Source organism: Pristiophorus japonicus, chromosome 9 (assembly GCF_044704955.1).
Source record: "Pristiophorus japonicus isolate sPriJap1 chromosome 9, sPriJap1.hap1, whole genome shotgun sequence".
In the NCBI taxonomy this organism is placed as follows: domain Eukaryota; kingdom Metazoa; phylum Chordata; class Chondrichthyes; family Pristiophoridae; genus Pristiophorus; species Pristiophorus japonicus.
The window spans coordinates 47,909,420-47,930,048 of record NC_091985.1 but is presented as its reverse complement, the minus strand read 5'-3'; the positions used below and the strand labels follow the sequence as shown (position 1 = coordinate 47,930,048).

Genomic DNA, 20,629 nt, shown 5'->3' with positions numbered 1-20,629 from the left:
TATAACATGAAATTCCTTATATTAAAAAAAAACTTTTATGGAAGTTGGTTGGAAACTTGATATATAGAAGTTGAACTTCTTTCAGATAATTTATTTACATTTCCTAGAATTTACTTGTGCTTAAATGGAGCTGGAGGATGCAAGGACTTTGCACTAAGGATGCCAGCCTTTAATAAAGAATGTTAGCCTGACCGCAAGAACAAAGAGAAATCGTAACATTCGCTCAAATGCGCTATCCAATGTGGAGCTGAGGAGCTGAGCCATCCAGACCAGAAAGGTTCCAGGCTTGATCTGTAGTCGGTGCTGAATTTGCTGATCTTAGCCAGAGTTGCAGTTTGCATACTGCAGTTTGCCTTGCTGCTTCTGGGCTACAATGGGGGAGGGGTGTCTGGGGAGGGGGTTGTGGGAAGGTAGGTTGGGGAGAGGGGGGTGGGGGGGCGGAAGAGAGGGAGAACAAACCAGCCAAGTCAGGGCTCCTGCTCCTGATCGCTGGTGGTAGGTGTGTGTGGGGGACATTGGTTTAGGGCAGGCACTGCTGTGATCCCAGATGCATTTTCCATGGTTGTCCTCCATTTCTCCATATCCTTCAATTTGGTTGACCATCGCCGTGACACCATGGTTGCATGCCGACCTAACTCCCCTAGCACATGTGTTCCACTTCTCCTTTTTCACATGGTCACTTTTGGCATGCCTCTTATTCCTAATTTTACATGCTGCCTCTTTTAAGACATTATGTAAGCATGGCCTGAACCTCTGCATGTATATTGATGGCACCTAGCTTTACCTCTTTGCTATCACCCTAGATTGCACGATTGCTGCTGTGGTATGAGACAACCCGTTCCCTCCAGCTAAACATTGGCAAGACTGAAGCCCTCATCCACCAGGCTCAACTTTTGCCAATGTCCTCTTGACTGGCCTCTTGTGCCCACACTATGCAAACTCCAACTCCACCAGACCTCCACTGGTTGCATCCTAACTTGCATTAAATCCTGCTCACCTATCACCTCTGACATGCAATCCCCTCGCAAATTGATTTCAAAATCCTCCGTGTTTTTGGCCTTGCTCACTATATTTCTGCAGTGTCTTTCAGTCCTATGTCGTAGTTTACATCTCTGCTTTTGAGTCTGGATTAGAACACAGCACCCACTCCCACCACGTATAGCCTTTAGCTATCATACTTCTCTGCTCAGGAATTCTGCCCCTAAATCAGTCTGTATTACTACATCTCTTCCTACTTTGAGAGGGGGAGGTACACCATACATTCCTGTTCCTGCAGGTGCATGTATAATTCAGTGTAATTTCAGAGCAGAACGGATCAAAAATTAAAATTAATCTAGTCAATTTAGCTGCTGTAGAAGCTGTTGCAGGTGGGACTGGGAGCCTAGTATTGGAGCATGACTTCAGGGAGTGCTTCTCCAATATTAATACATCATTAGTCTACAGAATGTAATATTTAATTAGGTAATAGGCTATGAGAAACCAAGTGCACAGCATTGAGATGAATTAAGTAGGTGAACTGTCTGTTGGTGCAGGGCCAAAATATATATCATGACAGGAATGTACAAGATCAAAAAGACCATTGTGGTCTGTTTGATTGCTCCCATTGTCTAGGAAATACGTGCATCTGAGTCCCTTTCAAGTTTTTCTCATGATACTTATCCAACTCTCTGAATTTGCTGATACATTCAGCTCCCAATGCCTCCACATGACGGCCCATTCAATGCGATCACTGCTCTGCATGATGTAGTTAAATCTAACCTGTCTCTTTTTCATCCTCTCCTCTAATTTTGAGGCTCATGTAGAATTTGACCATTAAACTATAACCGCAAATTTGGACGGCCTGTGCTCCAACTGCACTATCCTCCATGCCTAATATTTTCGACGTGCGCTCAGCGTACACTACTCAGCACTGGAAGCACAAAAGTGGAATATTGCTCCTATCTCCTTTCCGTGCTGTGGTGCAGTGCATGCCACATAGCCATCTGCATTGAGTTCTGCTTGCCAAGTACAAAGATGAACATCCTTAAAATGCACTGCTTAAATCAGAAACTAGAAAGGCTGCTCAGCTGGTTAGAATTTGTGAAACATTAACTCATCAATCTTCCTTCCAGTAAGCTGAGCTCCTACAATGAGGACTACATGAAGAGCAGGGAGGAGTATGAAGAAGCCCAGAATGCGATTGTTAAAGAAATCATTAATATCTCTGCAGGTAAGATGTTCTGGAACAAATTGCTCTGCATGTTTTTGACCAGATGAGGTTCTGCTGATCTATTCATTTGAACATTAGCGATATTATTTCATAATTGGAAGAAATGTCAATAATTATTTATTTAGCGGAATTTACAAATGTGGTTGGAGTAGGGTACTCTACTTTTTGTAGAGTATTGGTAGTCTGGGTGACTGGAGACCCATCATTTGATGTCCTGTACAGTGTCAACAGGGCATCGATCTCTTGTGGTAGCAACTTTTGGCCACCTGCCATGTTGCTGTTCAGTAGATTACATTTAGGTTGGGCAAGCAGAGGTGAAACTTCAGTGACGCCCAAGATTAGTGTCATTAGTTTTTAAGCAGATTGTATTTTTAAAGGGTAAAAGTCAGACTTCAATTATATCATGCCCTGATTATATTACTTTTTGATGGTAGTGCAGCTTATTGGCAGAAACCTCAATATAATTGTAGCTGGTTTAAGGATCGATGCCTGGTGCTAAAGTAAGAGTTTTAAGCTGCACTGCTGATGGCAGTACTCCTTCAGCCACCAATATAAACCCTGCCATAGGAAGCAAAGGCAGCCAGAAAAAAGTGGAAGCAGTTTTGCTACAGCTGGGATATATGGAACTTCTCCAGCCATGCGGGAAAATAGTGGCATTGCAGAAAATAAATTGCATGCGCAGTTTGTGTTTCTTTTGTGCTGAGGTGAGGGATATTCAAGCTGGTGAATGGAAAATGTTCTGTTTCAGGCACTCCGCGTCAGCATCGAGCACTGCCAGATCAGGTACCAGATGCAAAGTAAAAGCTCCCTTTACTCTTGTCCCCAGCAATGTTCCTCAGCCCCAACTTCAGAAGAGCACTCCATACTGTACCAAGTGGGCGCTTTGTTTCCACTTCCCACACCTTGCTTTAGCTGAATGGGGTTGTAATTGGTGCCTAATTAGGGACAATTTTTTTGCTGTGGGCCCATGCCCACCAGGAGCTGGATGGAAGTTGCACAGTTATTTCATATGGGACCCTTAGCCAACAGACACAGGTGATTTGTATCCCATTGGTCTAGGCTGGATTTGATCCCAGAGATGAAAGACTCACTGCACCATCCAGTTTATTGCAGCTTTTACGTCGTTTTGGAAGCTAGAAATTGCTATGCAGTACAGTAGTGAGGCTGGGAGCTGGCACAGAGAAGCCTCTTCAGGAAGTGGTTGTCCATTTATAAGTGCAGCATTACTCTATAGAATTTGATTAATTTAATTGGATAATGGGCTTTGAGACTCCAGCTAGTAATTGACCTTTAGGATTTTCGTGTATGGATGATTTTTATCTGTTGTACTGAAGGTACAAATAAGATGCTGTAAATGGTGCTTAGATTCTAGCAACATTATGTAATCAGAGCAGTGAACAGTGTTTTGACATGCTCCTTGTACTGTAGCTTTGTGTGTTATTGGCAGTAACTTCCTGTGTTATTAAAATTAGGTCATATATCCTCGAGTTTGAACATAGCATTAAATTGCAGACGATGCCCAGCTTTATGCCATCTTCAGTTTTGATGGTGGTTAGTATGGTCTCAAAGAATCAAAAGGCATGTTTGTTATAGCCAATTTAGATTGATGTTGTTTTATTCACAGGAGGTTACAACAAAGCAATTATTGTATTTTTAAAGCAAAATTATGAAGTTTTAAGCGCCCACATGTAATTTAATATCCAATTTCTTCTGAACTAATATCTGAGTTTGCTAACAGTGGGCATGCAAGTGTGATGATAACTTGGGCAAGTCTGCCTCCTAATGTGTTGATATAAATTCAGGATAACTGAATAGTCAAGTTATTGGCTAAGTGGATGGCTTCAGTCGGACCTATGAATGAGTCTTCCAGACTGGGTTCAGTTGATTGAAGTGAATTTATTTCAAAAAAGTTTTTTTTATTTGTACCTAATAAATATTTTTTTTTTATGGGGAATGTTTATGCTTTTTGGAGAAAGCATTACCTGAGTGTTTATGTTCTAACAGAGACAGCTATTGTTACAGTATTCTTAACTAAAATAGTGGGAACGGATTGACAGTATTATTGAGGAAACCTGTAATTTATCATTCCACCTTTGATTTCAGACCTGTTTCCTATTCCCATTATATTTATTAATTCTGACAGATGGAGTGTCAACTAAATGACATCAATCCTGGAATGAATATTGAGTATTGCAGTATTTTTTAATCAATGTTTGCAATTAAGGCATGGTTAGAACAGTTTGTTCAGCTATAATACAATGGCTTCATGATCTGTCTTAGAGAGAGAGAGAGAGAGAGAGAGAGAGAGAGATATATCTTCTGCTTTAAAAAAAATTCCCTCAAAAATCTTAATGTAATTTACAGCTCTGCTGCATTTCTGCTGCGTAGCTTAGCAGTGATGATCCCTGGCTGTTGAAGTCAGCCTCTATTAAATTTTGGTGGGGAAAGAAATTGTTTGTCAGCCAGTATCCACATTGAGTTCCCCTATGTCAGGTATAGCAGGATTAGTTATAGAGCAAAGTTCCTTCTATTCTGTCCTAGTAATATGCCATACAACCTTATTAGAGCTCTTACTGGGCAATTTGACAATTTCCCTTCCCATATGGCCTTTCTGAGTAAGACTGTCAATTGGTGCTGAACTGGGATATTGTCTGTTGAGAGCAGGATTGAGACTACTATAACTTCATTTCACTGAAGATCCTGACAGTTGTCAGAGAAGTTTTTCATGTCTTCACTATGGTTGAATTCACATCCGGGTACCAGATGTGAAAGGAGTGTGCCAGCCAGTCCCTTATTCAGTGCAAAACCAGTTAGAATTTCCAAAATAAGGTTATAAAATAAAAAGGATTGCTGTGAAAATTGAGCCTCCTACAAGCAGATCCTCATCGAATTTGAGCTGTGGTATTTCCAGAACTTGTGCTGTTGTAGCATTTTAACATTCGGAATAATTTTGGCCAGTTCAGTTATCCCTTGCTTACCTGTTCATTGGAAGCTATTGCAATGAGGGGAGGGGACATCATATCTAAGTCAGTACTGTTCTTGTGACGTCCTAATTCTTCATCTTTGCTTACTCTCACCATTACCCCCAGTGATGGACGTCAACCATGAATACTTCACCCTGACGATATATCCCCAAATTCTCTCTCCAACTGCAACCTAACTTTGGAAAGGCAGTTTAACTGTGCTGCTGGTTGTTCTTCTGCAGGTCAAGTGGACATAGTATGAGTATTCCATATGCATCTTTTGTGCTTTACTGAAATATAAGTGAAAATGAACCACTGAAAACTTCAGAGCTCCCACCGGAGGGGTAATTAGTATAACTGTTGTCAGTTACCCCCACCAATCCCTCTTCTGTCTCGGTGTGTTCTCATATTAACTTGCTCTTTTGAGCAGGGTGCCGCAGGAAGAAAGCGGGGTTCTGTTTTAAACATGCAGACCGGGTCTGATCATGACCTGATCTGCAATATCAACCAGAGCCTTGAGCAGGGGGTAGGTGCCGGTGTCGGCGTCCCCGTTGGGAAAAATCTACCGGGAGTCGGATCCTGGGCCAGAAGAGGCCCAGCAGGTAAGTTTAAAATGTGTTTTTTTGTAGGCCACGAACGCTCCTCTGGGCCTCTCGAGTAAGCCGTGGGTCTTCCTTGCACTGGGCTACCATCCCACACCCTGCCCTAGCTAGGCTGTAAATCTAACCAGCTTTCAGATGGCAGGAGACTGCAATATTTTATTTAAATTATACCCTGTCATTAAGCTTGGCATGGCCTCCACTTCCCTGGCTGTGCCAGGTTTTTTGATGTGCTCTCCTGTGCCCTCCCCACCTCCCCATTAAAATCGGGGGCCCAGGTGCCTGCAGTTTATTTGCACTGAAATCTTAGTGAGATTCTATAGAAAGTTTCTATAGATATGTAAAGAGAAAAAGGTTAGTAAAGACAAACGTAGGTCCCCTGCAGTCAGAATCAGGGGAAGTCATAACGGGGAACAAAGAAATGGCGGACCAATTGAACAAGTACTTTGGTTCGGTATTCACTGAGGAGGACACAAACAACCTTCCGGATATAAAAGGGATCGGAGGGTCTAGTAAGGAGGAGGAACTGAGGGAAATCCTTATTAGTCGGGAAATTGTGTTGGGGAAATTGATGGGATTGAAGGCCGATAAATCCCCAGGACCTGATGGACTGCATCCCAGAGTACTTAAGGAGGTGGCCTTGGAAATAGTGGATGCATTGACAGTCATTTTCCAACATTCCATTGACTCTGGATCAGTTCCTATGGAGTGGAGGGTAGCCAATGTAACCCCACTTTTTAAAAAAGGAGGGAGAAAGAAAACGGAATTATAGACCGATCAGCCTGACATCGGTAGTAAGTAAAATGATGGAATCAATTATTAAGGATGTCATAGCAGTGCATTTGGAAAGAGGTAATATGATAGGTCCAAGTCAGCATGGATTTGTGAAAGGGAAATCATGCTTGACAAATCTTCTGGAATTTTTTGAGGATGTTTCCAGTAGAGTGGACAAGGGAGAACCAGTTGATGTGGTATATTTGGACTTTCAGAAGGCTTTCGACAAGGTCCCACACAAGAGATTAATGTGCAAAGTTAAAGCACATGGGATTGGGGGTAGTGTGCTGACATGGATTGAGAACTGGTTGTCAGACAGGAAGCAAAGAGTAGGAGTAAATGGGTACTTTTCAGAATGGCAGGCAGTGACTAGTGGGGTACCGCAAGGTTCTGTGCTGGGGCCCCAGCTGTTTACACTGTACATTAATGATTTAGACGAGGGGATTAAATGTAGTATCTCCAAATTTGCGGATGACACCAAGTTGGGTGGCAGTGTGAGCTGCGAGGAGGATGCTATGAGGCTGCAGAGTGACTTGGATAGGTTAGGTGAGTGGGCAAATGCATGGCAGATGAAGTATAATGTGGATAAATGTGAGGTTATCCACTTTGGTGGTAAAAACAGAGAGACAAACTATTATCTGAATGGTGACAGATTAGGAAAAGGGGAGGTGCAAAGAGACCTGGGTGTCATGGTACATCAGTCATTGAAGATTGGCATGCAGGTACAGCAGGCGATTAAGAAAGCAAATGGCATGTTGGCCTTCATAGCGAGGGGATTTGAGTACAGGGGCAGGGAGGTGTTGCTACAATTGTACAGGGCCTTGGTGAGGCCACACCTGGAGTATTGTGTACAGTTTTGGTCTCCTAACCTGAGGAAGGACATTCTTGCTATTGAGGGAGTGCAGCGAAGGTTCACCAGACTGATTCCCGGGATGGCGGGACTGACCTATCAAGAAAGACTGGATCAACTGGGCTTGTATTCACTGGAGTTCAGAAGAATGAGAGGGGACCTCATAGAAACGTTTAAAATTCTGACGGGGTTAGACAGGTTAGATGCAGGAAGAATGTTCCCAATGTTGGGGAAGTCCAGAACCAGGGGACACAGTCTAAGGATAAGGGGGAAGCCATTTAGGACCGAGATGAGGAGGAATTTCTTCACCCAGAGAGTGGTGAACCTGTGGAATTCTCTACCACAGAAAGTTGTTGAGCCAATTCACTAAATATATTCAAAAAGGAGTTAGATGAAGTCCTTACTACTAGAGGAATCAAGGGGTATGGTGAGAAAGCAGGAATGGGGTACTGAAGTTGCATGTTCAGCCATGAACTCATTGAATGGCGGTGCAGGCTAGAAAGGCCGAATGGCCTACTCCTGCACCTATTTTCTATGTTTCTAACACTGAACAGTATCAGGTGTTTTAGAATAAGTCACATAAGCTATCTCTCTTCCTACACTTGCAGGATATGTGGAACCTCAACAGACTCTAAATGATGTGATTGCTCAACTGGATGCAGTGGTCAGCTTTGCCCATGTAGCCAATGGTGCGCCTGTGCCATATGTGCGACCTGTGATCCTCGAGAAGGGCCACGGTCAGATTATCCTGAAGTCTTCCAGGCATCCTTGCATTGAGATCCAGGATGATGTGGCCTTCATACCCAATGATGTTACTTTTGAGAAAGATAAACAGATGTTCCATATAATAACAGGTAAGCGTTGGTGCTTTTATTAGAGAAATTACTAATTAAAGGATAAGGTAGGAAAAAATGAAATATTTAACATATTTGGGATTTTTGATGAGGAAAAGAGAAAAGGAGGCACATATTACTCTATTTTGGTTACCTCAAACTGAGGGTTTGCTTGAGATTGTTCAATGGTTGTTGTCCTAATAAAATAGGTCAGTAACAACGTTGTCTGCAAATATTCTAATATCCTGGTGTTCAGCCAGGTTTAAGAAGGATTTGAAGCTGTCGCTAGCTACCTGCAGAATATTCTTGTGCAGAGGTTCCCAAACTGGGGTGTTGCTACAAGGTTATTGGGGGCGGGATGGGGTGGGCAGTGGAAGCACAGGCAGAATGGGCTGGCCTAAATTAACAAGTATGAGAGCCATTGATACAGCCACGTATAGCCAGAGGTCATGCATTCTCGCCATAGTATGGGATGTTTGATTCCCTGCTGAATTCTAGTAGTGAACGCTGGACCCATCACAGCTGCCTGCCGACTGAGCATTTGTATGAGTGAAACCTCTTTGAAAAATGGCAATATAAACCTATGTGGTGGAAACAAACATTGATTTTACTTGATAGGACGGCAGCTGATTGCAGAAGTGGGATTCAACTCACTGTCTGCATTCATAAATATAAAACAGCATGACCCATAGGGAACCGACGTCAACAGTGTCCCAGGAAATTGCAGGTCTAAAAATCTGCTGTCTGGTTAAAGGCTGCTGTTCCAATAAAGTAAATGGAAGGGAGATAACCAACGCACCAGAGGCCAGCATCCAACAATGAAAGCATAATGGAGAGGGAGAGCCAGCACAGGGAGGTTGTGACCCGCAGTTACAAATGTCCAGTCATGTATAAGCATCCACGTGTCTGGCTTGATTCAAGGATCATTGAACTGCCACATGTGAAACTGAGCACTGTCCCTAACCTAAACCACTGAATATTGTTTCCCACCATTATTGATGATACACATTCCCCCTGGGATGGCAAAGTCCTATCTCCTGTGCTTCATGTTACCATGTGCACAATACAGTTTTAAATTCATAGCTCCTCTCGACTTGTGGAGAGACAGGGAACTAGTCTGAAGGAGATTACCTAGATAGAGAGGGGCGAGGCTATGGAGGGATTTGTAAACCAGAATGAGAATTTTGAAATCGAGGCGTTGCTTAACTGTACAGGGTATTGGTGTGGCCACACCTGGAGTACTGTGTACAGTTTTGGTCTCCTTATTTAAGGAAGGATATACGTGCATTGGAGGCTATTCAGAGAAGGTTGATTCCGGAGATGAGGTGGTTGAGTAGGTTGGGCCTATACACATTGGAGTTCAGAAGAATGAGAGGTGATCTTATCAAAGCATATAAGATAATGAGGGGACTTGATAAGAAAGATGCAGAGAGGATATTTCCACTCTTAGGGGAAACTAAAACTAGGGGACATAATGTCAGAATAAGGGGCTGCTCATTTAAGACTGAGATGAGGAGGAATTTCTTCTGAGGGTTGCAAATCTATGAAATTCTCTGCCCCAGAGAGCTGTGGAGGCTGGGACATTGAGTATATTTAAGGTGAAGATGCACAAATTTTTGAGCGATAAGGGAATAAAGGGTTATGGGGAGTGGACAGGGAAGTGGAGCTGAGTCCATGATCAGATCAGCCATGATATTAAATGGCGGAGCCGGCTCAAGGGGCCAGGTGGCCTACTCCTGCTCTATTTCTTATGTAACCGGAAGCCAATGGAGGTCAGCGAGCATAAGGGTGATGGGTGAGCGCGACTCGGTGCGAGTTAGGACACGGGCAGCCGAGTTTTGGACAACCTCAAATTTACGTAGGGTAGAATGTGGTAGGCCAGCCAGGAGTGCGTTGGCTTTCTGCCATAATGGAAATGATCACTGACTGAGGCTGTCTGTTACAGACTTCAATGCTTCTTGGATGGGGAGAAGGGGATGACTTCCCAAAGCAGTACAACTGATATCAGGAAACTCATTTAAACAACAGGTTTCTTCCTTCACAGAATTCTGTGGCGCTAGATTGCAAATGTGAATCACTGTGTTGACGTTGTAAACTCCTTTTTACATGGTGTTGATCTAGTTTGCCTTTGTTTGTCTGTGCCTGCATTTAATAGGTCCAAACATGGGTGGTAAATCAACATATATCCGGCAGACTGGCGTGGTGGTTCTGATGGCCCAGATTGGTTGTTTTGTACCTTGTGACTCAGCAGAGATCAGTATCGTGGATTGCATCCTTGCTCGGGTTGGTGCTGGTGACAGTCAACTCAAGGGTGTTTCGACCTTCATGGCGGAAATGTTGGAGACTGCAGCTATCTTGAGGTAGAGTGTTCCTATCACAGCTAACTTGGTGCTCCACCTTCCTGAAAAGGGAGTGTTCTGTAGGTGAAGGGTATGCATTCATTTTACTGCCTGCAGTAAAAATAGTTTTCTGTCAAGAGCAACTCTAAAGCAGACTGGGTGGAAAGTGGGAATAAAGAAATATATATCTGTATCTGCTAGCATTGAAAGTGCTTATCCCCTGACTCCCTCTCCTTTCAGTGCAGTCTTGGAACTGTGCTTTACCTAGACCCTTTTGTCTTCTACAAAGTGTGCTGGAGTTTTTTTAACTAAATATGGGCATGCTAATAACGTGAATTTTGAGAAGAGGCGTGTATGTTGCAGGAAGTTGTAAATGACTGATAATTGTCACATTGAAAGCACTAATTACTGACTGCTCTTTTTGGTACATTCTGATGACTTCCATGTTGCTATTGTTAATCCACCATAATAACTTACATTTTTGTAGTGCTTTGTTTTTAATGAAATGTCACAAGGCACTTAAACATATCAATTTTGTCAATTGTTTTTAAAATTTATAGGGAACAAGATGGTGCAGTGGGTTTAGACACTAATGTTTCACCTCTGGGAAATTGTCCAGTGGAATGATTTATTTTCTGACGCAATTGCTACTACAGCCCTTTGCCAAGCTCTCCAATTTTTTCTATATTCTTTTCACTTTTTAAGCTGGTGCCAGCCTGTCCCCTCTCAGCCTCTCGCCTGGTGCGTGCCTGTTTTCCTCAGTCTCTCGCCTGGTGCGTGTCTGTTTCCCTCAGTCTCTTGCCTGGTGCGTGTCTGTTTCCCTCAGTCTCTCGCCTGGTGCGTGTCTGTTTCCCTCCCCCCCCCCCTTGCCTGGTGCATTCCTGTTTCCGCCCCCCGCCCCCCCTCTTGCCTGGTACATGCCTGTTTCCGCCCCCCCCCCCCCCACTTGCCTGGTGCATGCCTGTTCTCCCCCCCCCCCCCCCCCTTGCCTGGTGCATGCCTGTCCTGTCCCCCCCCCCCCTCGCCTGGTGCATGTCTGTCCCCCACCTCTTGCCTGGTGCATGCCTATTCTCCTCTCCCCCCCCCCCCCCCCCCCCCCCTCGCCTGGTGCATGTCTGTCCCCCCTCCCCACCTCTTGCCTGGTGCATGCCTATTCTCCTCTTCTCCCCCCCCCCCCCCCCCCTCGCCTGGTGCATGCCTGTTTCCCCCCCGCCTGGTGCATGCCTGTTTCCCCCCCCGCCTGGTGCATGCCTGTTTCTCCCCCCCCCCTCGCCTGGTGCATGTCTGCCCTCCTTACAGCATGGCCTGGTGGTGCCTGTGCCCACCGCTTCAGCCTCTGGTCTTGTCCCCTCAACAAGTTAAAAGAAAGGATTATTTATTTGAAAATTTTATGTCTGAACACACAGATTATTTTTCTACAATCTTTGTAGGCATGCCACTGAGTAATGAGAGATCTGAACAGGCAAATTATATAATCTTTAAAAGAATTATTTATTTGAATTAAATTTCATCACTAAATGCCTAAATCACTAAGTGCAACAATTCACTCTTGTATATGGTTGCATTGGGGCATCTATATTGCCTCTGAATTTATTATTTTAAAGATGCTTGAGCTTTTATAGGACTTCGGACGTCTATGGAAAGAGTCAGTTCATGTTTGGGCTGAAAGAATATAGCAATATCCTGCACTTTCTTCAAAGAAGTAGAAATTCATTTTATGCACAAAACTTATCCACTGTCCTATGCCAATTAGTAGATGAAGGTGCAGGTATGCTTGTTCAATTGTGAACGGTTCTATTACTTAGCCTCAATACTGTCTGTTTTCCTTCTGTGCCAATTTAAGTAACCTCATCATTCCTGCGTCTAGCTTACAAGTTCTAGCTGACGTAGACAGATACTACAAAGATGATTTAATTTTAACAATTTTCATTTTTGACATTAATTTGTCCAATGAGTTTTAATTCCTGTGTTTTGGATAGGTTGTCTCAATTTTGCATCCCCATGCTTGGGAAGGGAGGACTTTTTACTACAGTGAAGCTATTCCAACAGTAATGAGAATATTCCAAATGCCCGGAAATAATTTGAGTGTTGATCCCATTCTGTACGTGTTGTATTCAGACAGTGTTTGTAGCTTCTGTTAGTAGGAACTAAACTTGTCAGCAATCGTTCACATCGGTCAGATTTTGGCCTTTGAGTCAGAAGTTCTGAAAATGTTTTCTATAGAATAAAGCCAAACGGGAATACAGTTAAGCTTCTGTTATCTGCTGCAACAGAGGACAACCTACCCTGGTTGACTTTTTTTTTAAGCTTTCCGTTGATTTTAGATTACCTAATCAAATTTCCAGCATGTGCATATAAAACGCATGTTTTTCCTTGCTTGAAAAAAAATTGTTGACAACCCAATGCCTGCTAAATAAAGTCTTCTGGACCTATAGCCCTGACTTGTACGAACATCAGAATTAGGAGCAGGAGAAGGCCCTTCGAGCCTGCTCTGCCATTCAGTGAGATCATGGATGATCTTCTAGTTCAACTCTGCTTTCCCGCACAATCCCCATATCCCTTAATTCCCTTAGTGTCCAAAAATCTATCTTATCTTAGCCTTGAATATACTTAACAACTGAGCATCCACAGACCTCTGGGATAGAGAATTCCAAAGATTCACAACCCTCTGAGGGAAGAGATTTCTCCTCGTCTCGGTCTTAAATGGCCGACCCCTAGTTCTAGATTCGCACTGCTCTCATGGATTGAAACTAACATTCAGAGCAGTGTGGATAGTAAATGCTACCAGGGTTTTTAGGCATGCGGAGAATTGTTACATCAAGATCCAGAGCCTATCAAAATTAATTTAAAAACGCTCACATGCATTTTAGCTGATTTAGTAATACGAAGTACAAACCTGCACATACAAAATTGCAGGTAATGGGAGAGAGTGTTAGATATTCAACATTCAGGAAGGATAGAATAAAAGGAAAAGGAGGTGGGGTAGCATTGCTGGTTAAAGAGGCGATTAATGCAATAGTTAGGAAGGACATTAGCTTGGATGATGTGGAATTGGTATGGGTAGAGCTGCAGAACACCAAAGGGCAAAAAACGTTAGTGGGAGTTGCGTACAGACCTCCAAACAGTAGTAGTGATGTTGGGGAGGGCATCAAACAGGAAATTAGGGGTGCATGCAATAAAGGTGCAGCAGTTATCATGGGTGACTTTAATATGCATATAGATTGGGCTAACCAAACTGGAAGCAATACGATGGAGGAGGATTTCCTGGAATGCATAAGGGATGGTTTTCTAGACCAATACTTGTTCAATTGGTCTGCCATTTCTTTGTTCCCCGTTATGACTTCCCCTGATTCTGACTGCGGGGGACCTAAGTTTGTCTTTACTAACCTTTTTCTCTTTACATATCTATAGAAACTTTTGCAGTCCGTCTTAATGTTCCCGTCTTAATGTTCGAGGAATCAACTAGGGGGGAGGCCATCTTAGACTGGGTGTTGTGTAATGAGAGAGGATTAATTAGCAATCTCGTTGTGCGAGGCCCCTTGAGTAAGAGTGACCATAATATGGTGGAATTCTACATTAGGATGGAGAATGAAACAGTTAATTCAGAGACCATGGTGCAGAACTTAAAGAAGGGTAACTTTGAAGGTATGAGGCATGAATTGGCGAATGATACTTAAGGGGTTGACTGTGAATGGGCAATGGCAAACATTTAGAGACCGCATGGATGAACTACAACAATTGTACATCCCTGTCTGGCGTAAAAATAAAAAAGGGAAGGTGGCTCAACCGTGGCTATCAAGGGAAACCAGGGATAGTATTAAAGCCAAGGAAGTGGCATAAAAATTGGCCAGAAATAGCAGTGAACCCGGGGACTGGGAGAAATTTAGAACTCAGCAGAGGAGGACAAAGGGTTTGATTAGGGCAGGGAAAATATAGTACGAGAGGAAGCTTGCAGGGAACATTAAGACGGACTGCAAAAGTTTCTATAGATATGTATGGCGAGAAAGCAGGAATGGGGTACTGAAGTTGCATGTTCAACCATGAACTCATTGAATGGTGGTGCAGGCTCGAAGGGCCAAATGGCTTACTCCTGCACCTATTTTCTATGTTTCCATACTCTGCTGTACAATTTTGAAAGTTATATCTTCTGTAAATTGATACCTGTTCATTTTTTAACTTTTTTTTAAACCTATATTCCCAGCCACCCCCACAATTTTCCTGAAAGCGCTGATTCATGCCAGCAGATGGTTCCTTGAGGGCTGGCTGCCATTTAGTACCCTGCCCAAGTGGTCATTGTTCAAGTAAGCCTATATAGTAAGCGCAGCGACGTTAATCACCTGAGTTGGGTTGGAGTCACTGAAAGGTGAGTGGGAGTAAGAACACCCCGGCAGATAGTTCTCTTTCATAGGAACAGTAGTAGGCCATTGAGTCCCTCAAACCTGTTCTGCCATTCAATGAGACCATGGCTGATCTGCGACCCAACTCCATATACCCCTTGCCTTTGATCCATATCCCTTAATACCTTTAGTTAACAAAAAGCTACCAATCTCTGATTTAAAATTAACAATTGATCTCTCATCAATTGCTGTTTGCAAAAGAGAGTTCCAAACTTTTACTGCCCTTTGTGTGTAGAAGTGTTTCCTAATTTCACTCCTGAAAGGTCTGGCAATTTTTAGACTATGCCCCCTAGTCCTAGAGTGCCCAACCAGTGGTAAAAGTTTATCTTGATCTACCCTATCTGTTCCCTTTAATATCTTGAAAACTGCAATCAGATCACCCCTTAACCTTCTAAATTCAAGGGAATACAACCCTTGTGTAATCTCTCCTTGTAACTTAACCTTTGAAGTCCGGGATCATTCTGGTCAACCTATGCTGCACTCTCACCAAGGCCAATATATCCTTCCTAAGATGTGATGCCCAGAACTGCTCTCAGTCCTCTAGGTGTGGTCTAACGAAGGTTTTGTACAGCTGCAGCATAACATCTACCCCTTATATTCTAGTCCTGTAGGTATAAAGGCCAGCATTCCATTAGCCTTTTTGATTATTTTCCGTACCTGTTCATGACATTTTAATGATCTATGTACTTGGACCGCCAATGTTTTTAGGTTTTTGCCATTTAGAAAGTTCCCTGTTCTATCCTAAGTCAATGACCTCACATTTGCCTTCATTGAAATCCATTTGCTACAGTTTATCCCATTCACTTAAATTGCAGATATCCCTTTTTGTAATTTTATGCTTTCATCTATAATGCTGCCTATCTTTGTCAACAGCATATTTGGATATATGCCATCATCTAAGTTAATAAATACTGTGAATTGTTGAGGACCCAACACAACACCCTGCTGGACACCACTTGTCACATCCTGCCAATTTAAGTATTTGCCCATTAATTTTTTTTAAATTCATTCATGGGATGTGGGCGTTGCTGGCAAGGCCAGCATTTATTGCGCATCCCTAATTGCCCTTAAGAAGGTGATCGTGCGCCGTCACCTTGAACCGCTGCAGTCCTGGTGAAGGTACTCCCAAAGTGATGTTAGAGAGAGAGTTCCAGGATTTTCCAAGCCAGGATGGTGTGTAACTTGGAGGGGAGCTTGCAGGTCATGGTGTTCCCATGCACCTGCTGTCCTTGTCTTTCTAGGTGGTTGAGGTTGCAGGTTTGGGAGGTGCTGCCAAAGAAGCCATGGCGAGTTTCTGCAGTGCATCTTCTAGATGGTACACACTGCAGTCACGGTGCGCTGGTGGTGGAGGGAGTGAATGTTTAAGTGGTGGTTGCGGTGCCAATCAAGCGGGCTGCTTTGTCTTGGATGGTGTCAAGCTTCTTCAGTGTTGTTGGAGCTGCACTCGTCCAGGCAAGTGGAGAGTATTCCATCACACTCCTGACTTGTGCCTTGTAGGTGGTAGAGAGGCTTTGGGGAGTAAGGAGGTGAGACAATCACTGCAGAATACTCAGCCTCTGACCTGCTCTTGTAGCCACAGTGTTTGCGGCTGGTCCAGTTAAGTTTCTGGTCAATGGTGACTCCTGGGATGTTGATGGTGGGGATTCGGCGATGGAAATGCCATTGAATGTCATGAGGTGGTTAGACTCTCGCTTATTGGAGATAGTCATTGTCTGGCACTTGTGTGGAGCGAATGTTACTTGCCACTTATCAGCCCAAGCCTGAATGTTGTCCAGGTCTTGTTGCATGTGGGCGTGGATTGCTTCATTATCTGAGGAGTTGCGAATGGAGCTGAACACTGCAATCATCAGCAAACAGTTCCACTTCTGACCTTATGACGGAGAGAAGGTCATTGATGAAGCAGTTGGTAGGGCATTGGACACTGCCCTGAGGAACTCCTGCAGCGATGTCCTGGGGCTGTGATGATTGTCCTCCAACAACCACAACCATCTTCCTTTGTGCTAGGTATCGCTACAGCCAGTGGAGAGTTTTCCCCAGATTCCCATTGACTTCAATTTTACTAGGGCTCCTTGATGCCACACTCGGTCAAATGTTGTCTTGATGTCAAGGGCAGTCACTCTCACCTCGCCTCTGGAATTCAGCTGTTTTGTCCATGTTTGGACCAAGGCTGTAATGAGGTCTGGAACCGAGTGGTCCTGGCGGCACCCAAACTGAGAATCGGTGAGTAGGGTATTGGTGAGTAAGTGCAGCTTGATAGTGTTGATGACATCTTCCATCACTTTGCTGATGATTGAGAATAGACTGATGGGGCGGTAATTGGCCAGATTGGATTTGTCCTGCTTTTTGTGGACAGCACATACCTGGGTAGTTTTCCACATTGTCGGGTAGATGCCAGTGTTGTAGCTGTACTGGAACAGCTTGGTTAGAGACACGGCTAGTTCTGGAGCACAAGTCTTCAGCACCACAGCCAGGCCATTGTTATATCAAGTGCGCTCAGCTGTTTCTTGCTATCACTGGCTTCTGTGATGGTGTGGACCTCAGGAGGGGGCCGATATGGATCATCCACTCGGCACTTTTAGCTGAAGATAGTTGAAATCGCTTCAGTCTTTTCTTTTGCACTCACTATTGGGCTCTGTCATTATTGAGGATGGGGATATTCATGGAGCCTCCTCCTGTTAGTTGTTTGTTTGTCCACCACCATTCACGACTGGATGTGGCAGGAATGCAGAGCTTTGATCTGATCCGTTGATTGTGGGATCGCTTAGCTCTGTCTATGGCATGCTGCTTCCACTGTTTAGCATGCATGTGGTCCTGTGTTGTAGCTTCCTCAAGTTGGCACCTCATTTTTAGGTATGCCTGATGCTGCTCCTGGCATGCTCTTCTAAACTCTTCATTGAGCCAGGGTTAATCCCCGGCTTAATGGTAACGGTTGTGTGAGGGATATGCCGGGCCATGAGGTTAAAGCTTGTGTTGGAATACAATTCTGCTGCTGCTGATGGCCCAGAGCTCCTCACGGATACCCAGTTTTGACCTGCTAAATCTGTTCCGAATCTGTCCAATTTAGCACAGTGGTAGTGCCACACAACACGATGGAGGGTGTCCTCAGTGTGAAGATGGGATCTTGTTTCCACAAAGACTGCGGTGGTCACTGCTACCAATGTTCAGCGGTGTTCAATCACCCTATCCTTTATTATAGACTCTAGCAATCTCCCGACAACAGATGTTCGGCTAACTGGTAAATAATTCCATGGTTTCCCTCTCGCCATTCTTTCCCCACCTTTGTACTCAAGGGACGCTACAGCCAATTGTGGTACCCCCAATTAACTTGACACAACCATTCTTAGTATGTGCAGTTAATTAAAGTGAAGTCTTTCAGGTTAATGACACTTACACTTTGGTGAAAGAAAATAAAACTTAAACCCAAAGAACATCCGGCTTTGAAGTCCACACAATGCTGTTTTTTTTACAATAAGAAATAAAGTTCTACTGTAATCATTTATTTAAAAAAAATTAAAACTCCAGGTGAAAGGCAGCAACTACTGAGTTGGAGAGTGAGAAGATAAATAAGGGAATGGCGATCAGTTATTACCAAGTTTGGGTTTTAGAAGGATTATAGGAGGAGCAGAACACTGTAGAGTTGCAGCTCAGATCCTGAGAACGAATGAGTAAAAAAAAAAATAGGAGCTGCTGTGTCAAGTCTTGATTTCAGCAGTGAGGTTGCAGCGATAGCGAAGTGTGTGGGATGGTCTATGTGGAGTTCAGGACTAACAGGAAGAAAATTCAGGTTTCTATGAAGAGAGAGGTTAGTAGTTAAATGTAAAGGAAGTAAGTGCAAGCATTTGTTTTGCATCCTGTTGAGATTGCAGGTGTTTATTTCAGGGAAGAAGACCATTAGCAACAATATACATGTAACTTTGGGTGGTTGAATGTTAAAATGCACTTTGCAGGTTTGTGACAAACCTTTTGGCCCCAGTATTGGAGGCATTAACTTAACATTATTATTGTTTCTCAGATCGGCGACTGAACACTCCCTGATTATCATCGATGAATTGGGAAGAGGCACCTCTACATACGATGGCTTTGGCCTGGCCTGGGCCATATCAGAATTCATTTCCACCAAGATTTGCGCATTTTGTATGTTTGCCACTCATTTCCACGAGTTGACTGCCCTCGCTGACCAAGTACCAACAGTCAACAACTTGCACGTGACTGCGCTCACCACAGATGAAACGCTAACCATGCTGTACCGTGTGAAGAAAGGTAAAGCACAAACATACAGCAGCAGCAACTCAGTTTGAAATGTTATTTGCTCTATTCACTGAGTGAATGGTATTGCATAGAGCAAATGAACAGAAATTGCTTATTCCAGTGGTTCCTATCTGTCTACATAAGAGAGTATAGCAGCTTACTGGTTACTATGGAATAATTGTGCAACATAAATAGCTTTCTGAATTGATAAATGAGTAATTTCTCTGTGTATTAACAAAAGTAAAAGACAGAAAGGAGATGAGTAAAAGTGGAGGGCAGAGAAACCCAAGGCAAAAAACAAAAAGGGCCACTGTACAACAAAATTCGAAAGGGTCAAAGTGTAATAAAAAGGCAAGCATGAAAGCTCGGTGCCTCAATGCAAGGAGTATTCGGAACACAGGAGAGGGCTCTGAGCTAGTTAGAATGGGTGAGAGCTCATATGAACAGGATCCCAAGAAAGAATGCAAAAGGCAGGAGGCAACAGAGCAGAGTAGTACTGGGGTAAGTGTAAACCACAAGGTGATAGGAAGGGACAATATGTATGAATATAAAGGGGCTGCAGGAGGGGTCAAAACTAAAAATCATGGTTTAAAAACTAGTATTAAAACACTCTACCTAAATGCACGCAGCATTTGAAGTAAAGTAAATGAGTTGACGGCACAAATCATTACAAATGGGTATGATTTGGTGGCCATTACAGAAACGTGGTTGCAGGGTGGCCAAGACTGGGAATTAAACATACAGGGGTATCTGACAATACGGAAAGATAGGCAAGAAGGGAAAGGAGGTGGGGTAGCTGTTAATAAAGGAAGATATCGGGGCAGTTGAGAGACGATATTGGCTCTAATGAACAAAATGTTGAATCATTGTGGGTGGAGATTAGAGATAGTAAGGGGAAAAAGTCACTGGTGGGCGTAGTTTATAGGCCCCCAAATAATAACTTCACGGTGGGGCGGGCAATAATCAAGGGAATAATGGAGGCATGTGAAAAAGGAACGGCAGTAATCATGGGGGATTTTAACCTACATATCGATTGGTCAAATCAAATAGCACGGGGTAGCCTGGAGGAGGAATTCATAGAATGCATACGGGATTGTTTCTTAGAACAGTATGTAACAGAACCTACAAGGGAGCAAGCTATCTTAGATCTGGTCCTGTGTAATGAGACAGAAATAATAAACGATCTCCTAGTAAAAGATCCTCTCGGAATGAGTGATCACAGTATGGTTGAATTTGTAATACAGATTGAGGGTGAGGAAGTAATGTCTCAAACGAGCGTACTATGCTTAAACAAAGGGGACTACAGTGGGATGAGGGCAGAGTTGGCTAAAGTAGACTGGAAACACAGACTAAACGGTGGCACAATGGAGGAACAGTGGAGGACTTTTAAGGAGCTCTTTCATAGTGCTCAACAAAA

General features: G+C 43.6%; 1 protein-coding gene across 1 annotated transcript in view; it reads left to right on the top strand.

Moving 5' to 3' along the window:
• msh2 (mutS homolog 2 (E. coli)) overlaps positions 1 to 20,629 on the top strand; it is a 97,867-nt gene that overhangs the window by 59,080 nt on the left and 18,158 nt on the right. Inside the window, exons 11-14 of the mRNA XM_070889325.1 lie at positions 2,112 to 2,209; positions 8,004 to 8,249; positions 10,384 to 10,588; positions 18,977 to 19,224. Coding sequence (XP_070745426.1) covers positions 2,112 to 2,209; positions 8,004 to 8,249; positions 10,384 to 10,588; positions 18,977 to 19,224 — 797 coding nt within the window. The remainder of the gene's footprint in view (positions 1 to 2,111; positions 2,210 to 8,003; positions 8,250 to 10,383; positions 10,589 to 18,976; positions 19,225 to 20,629) is intronic.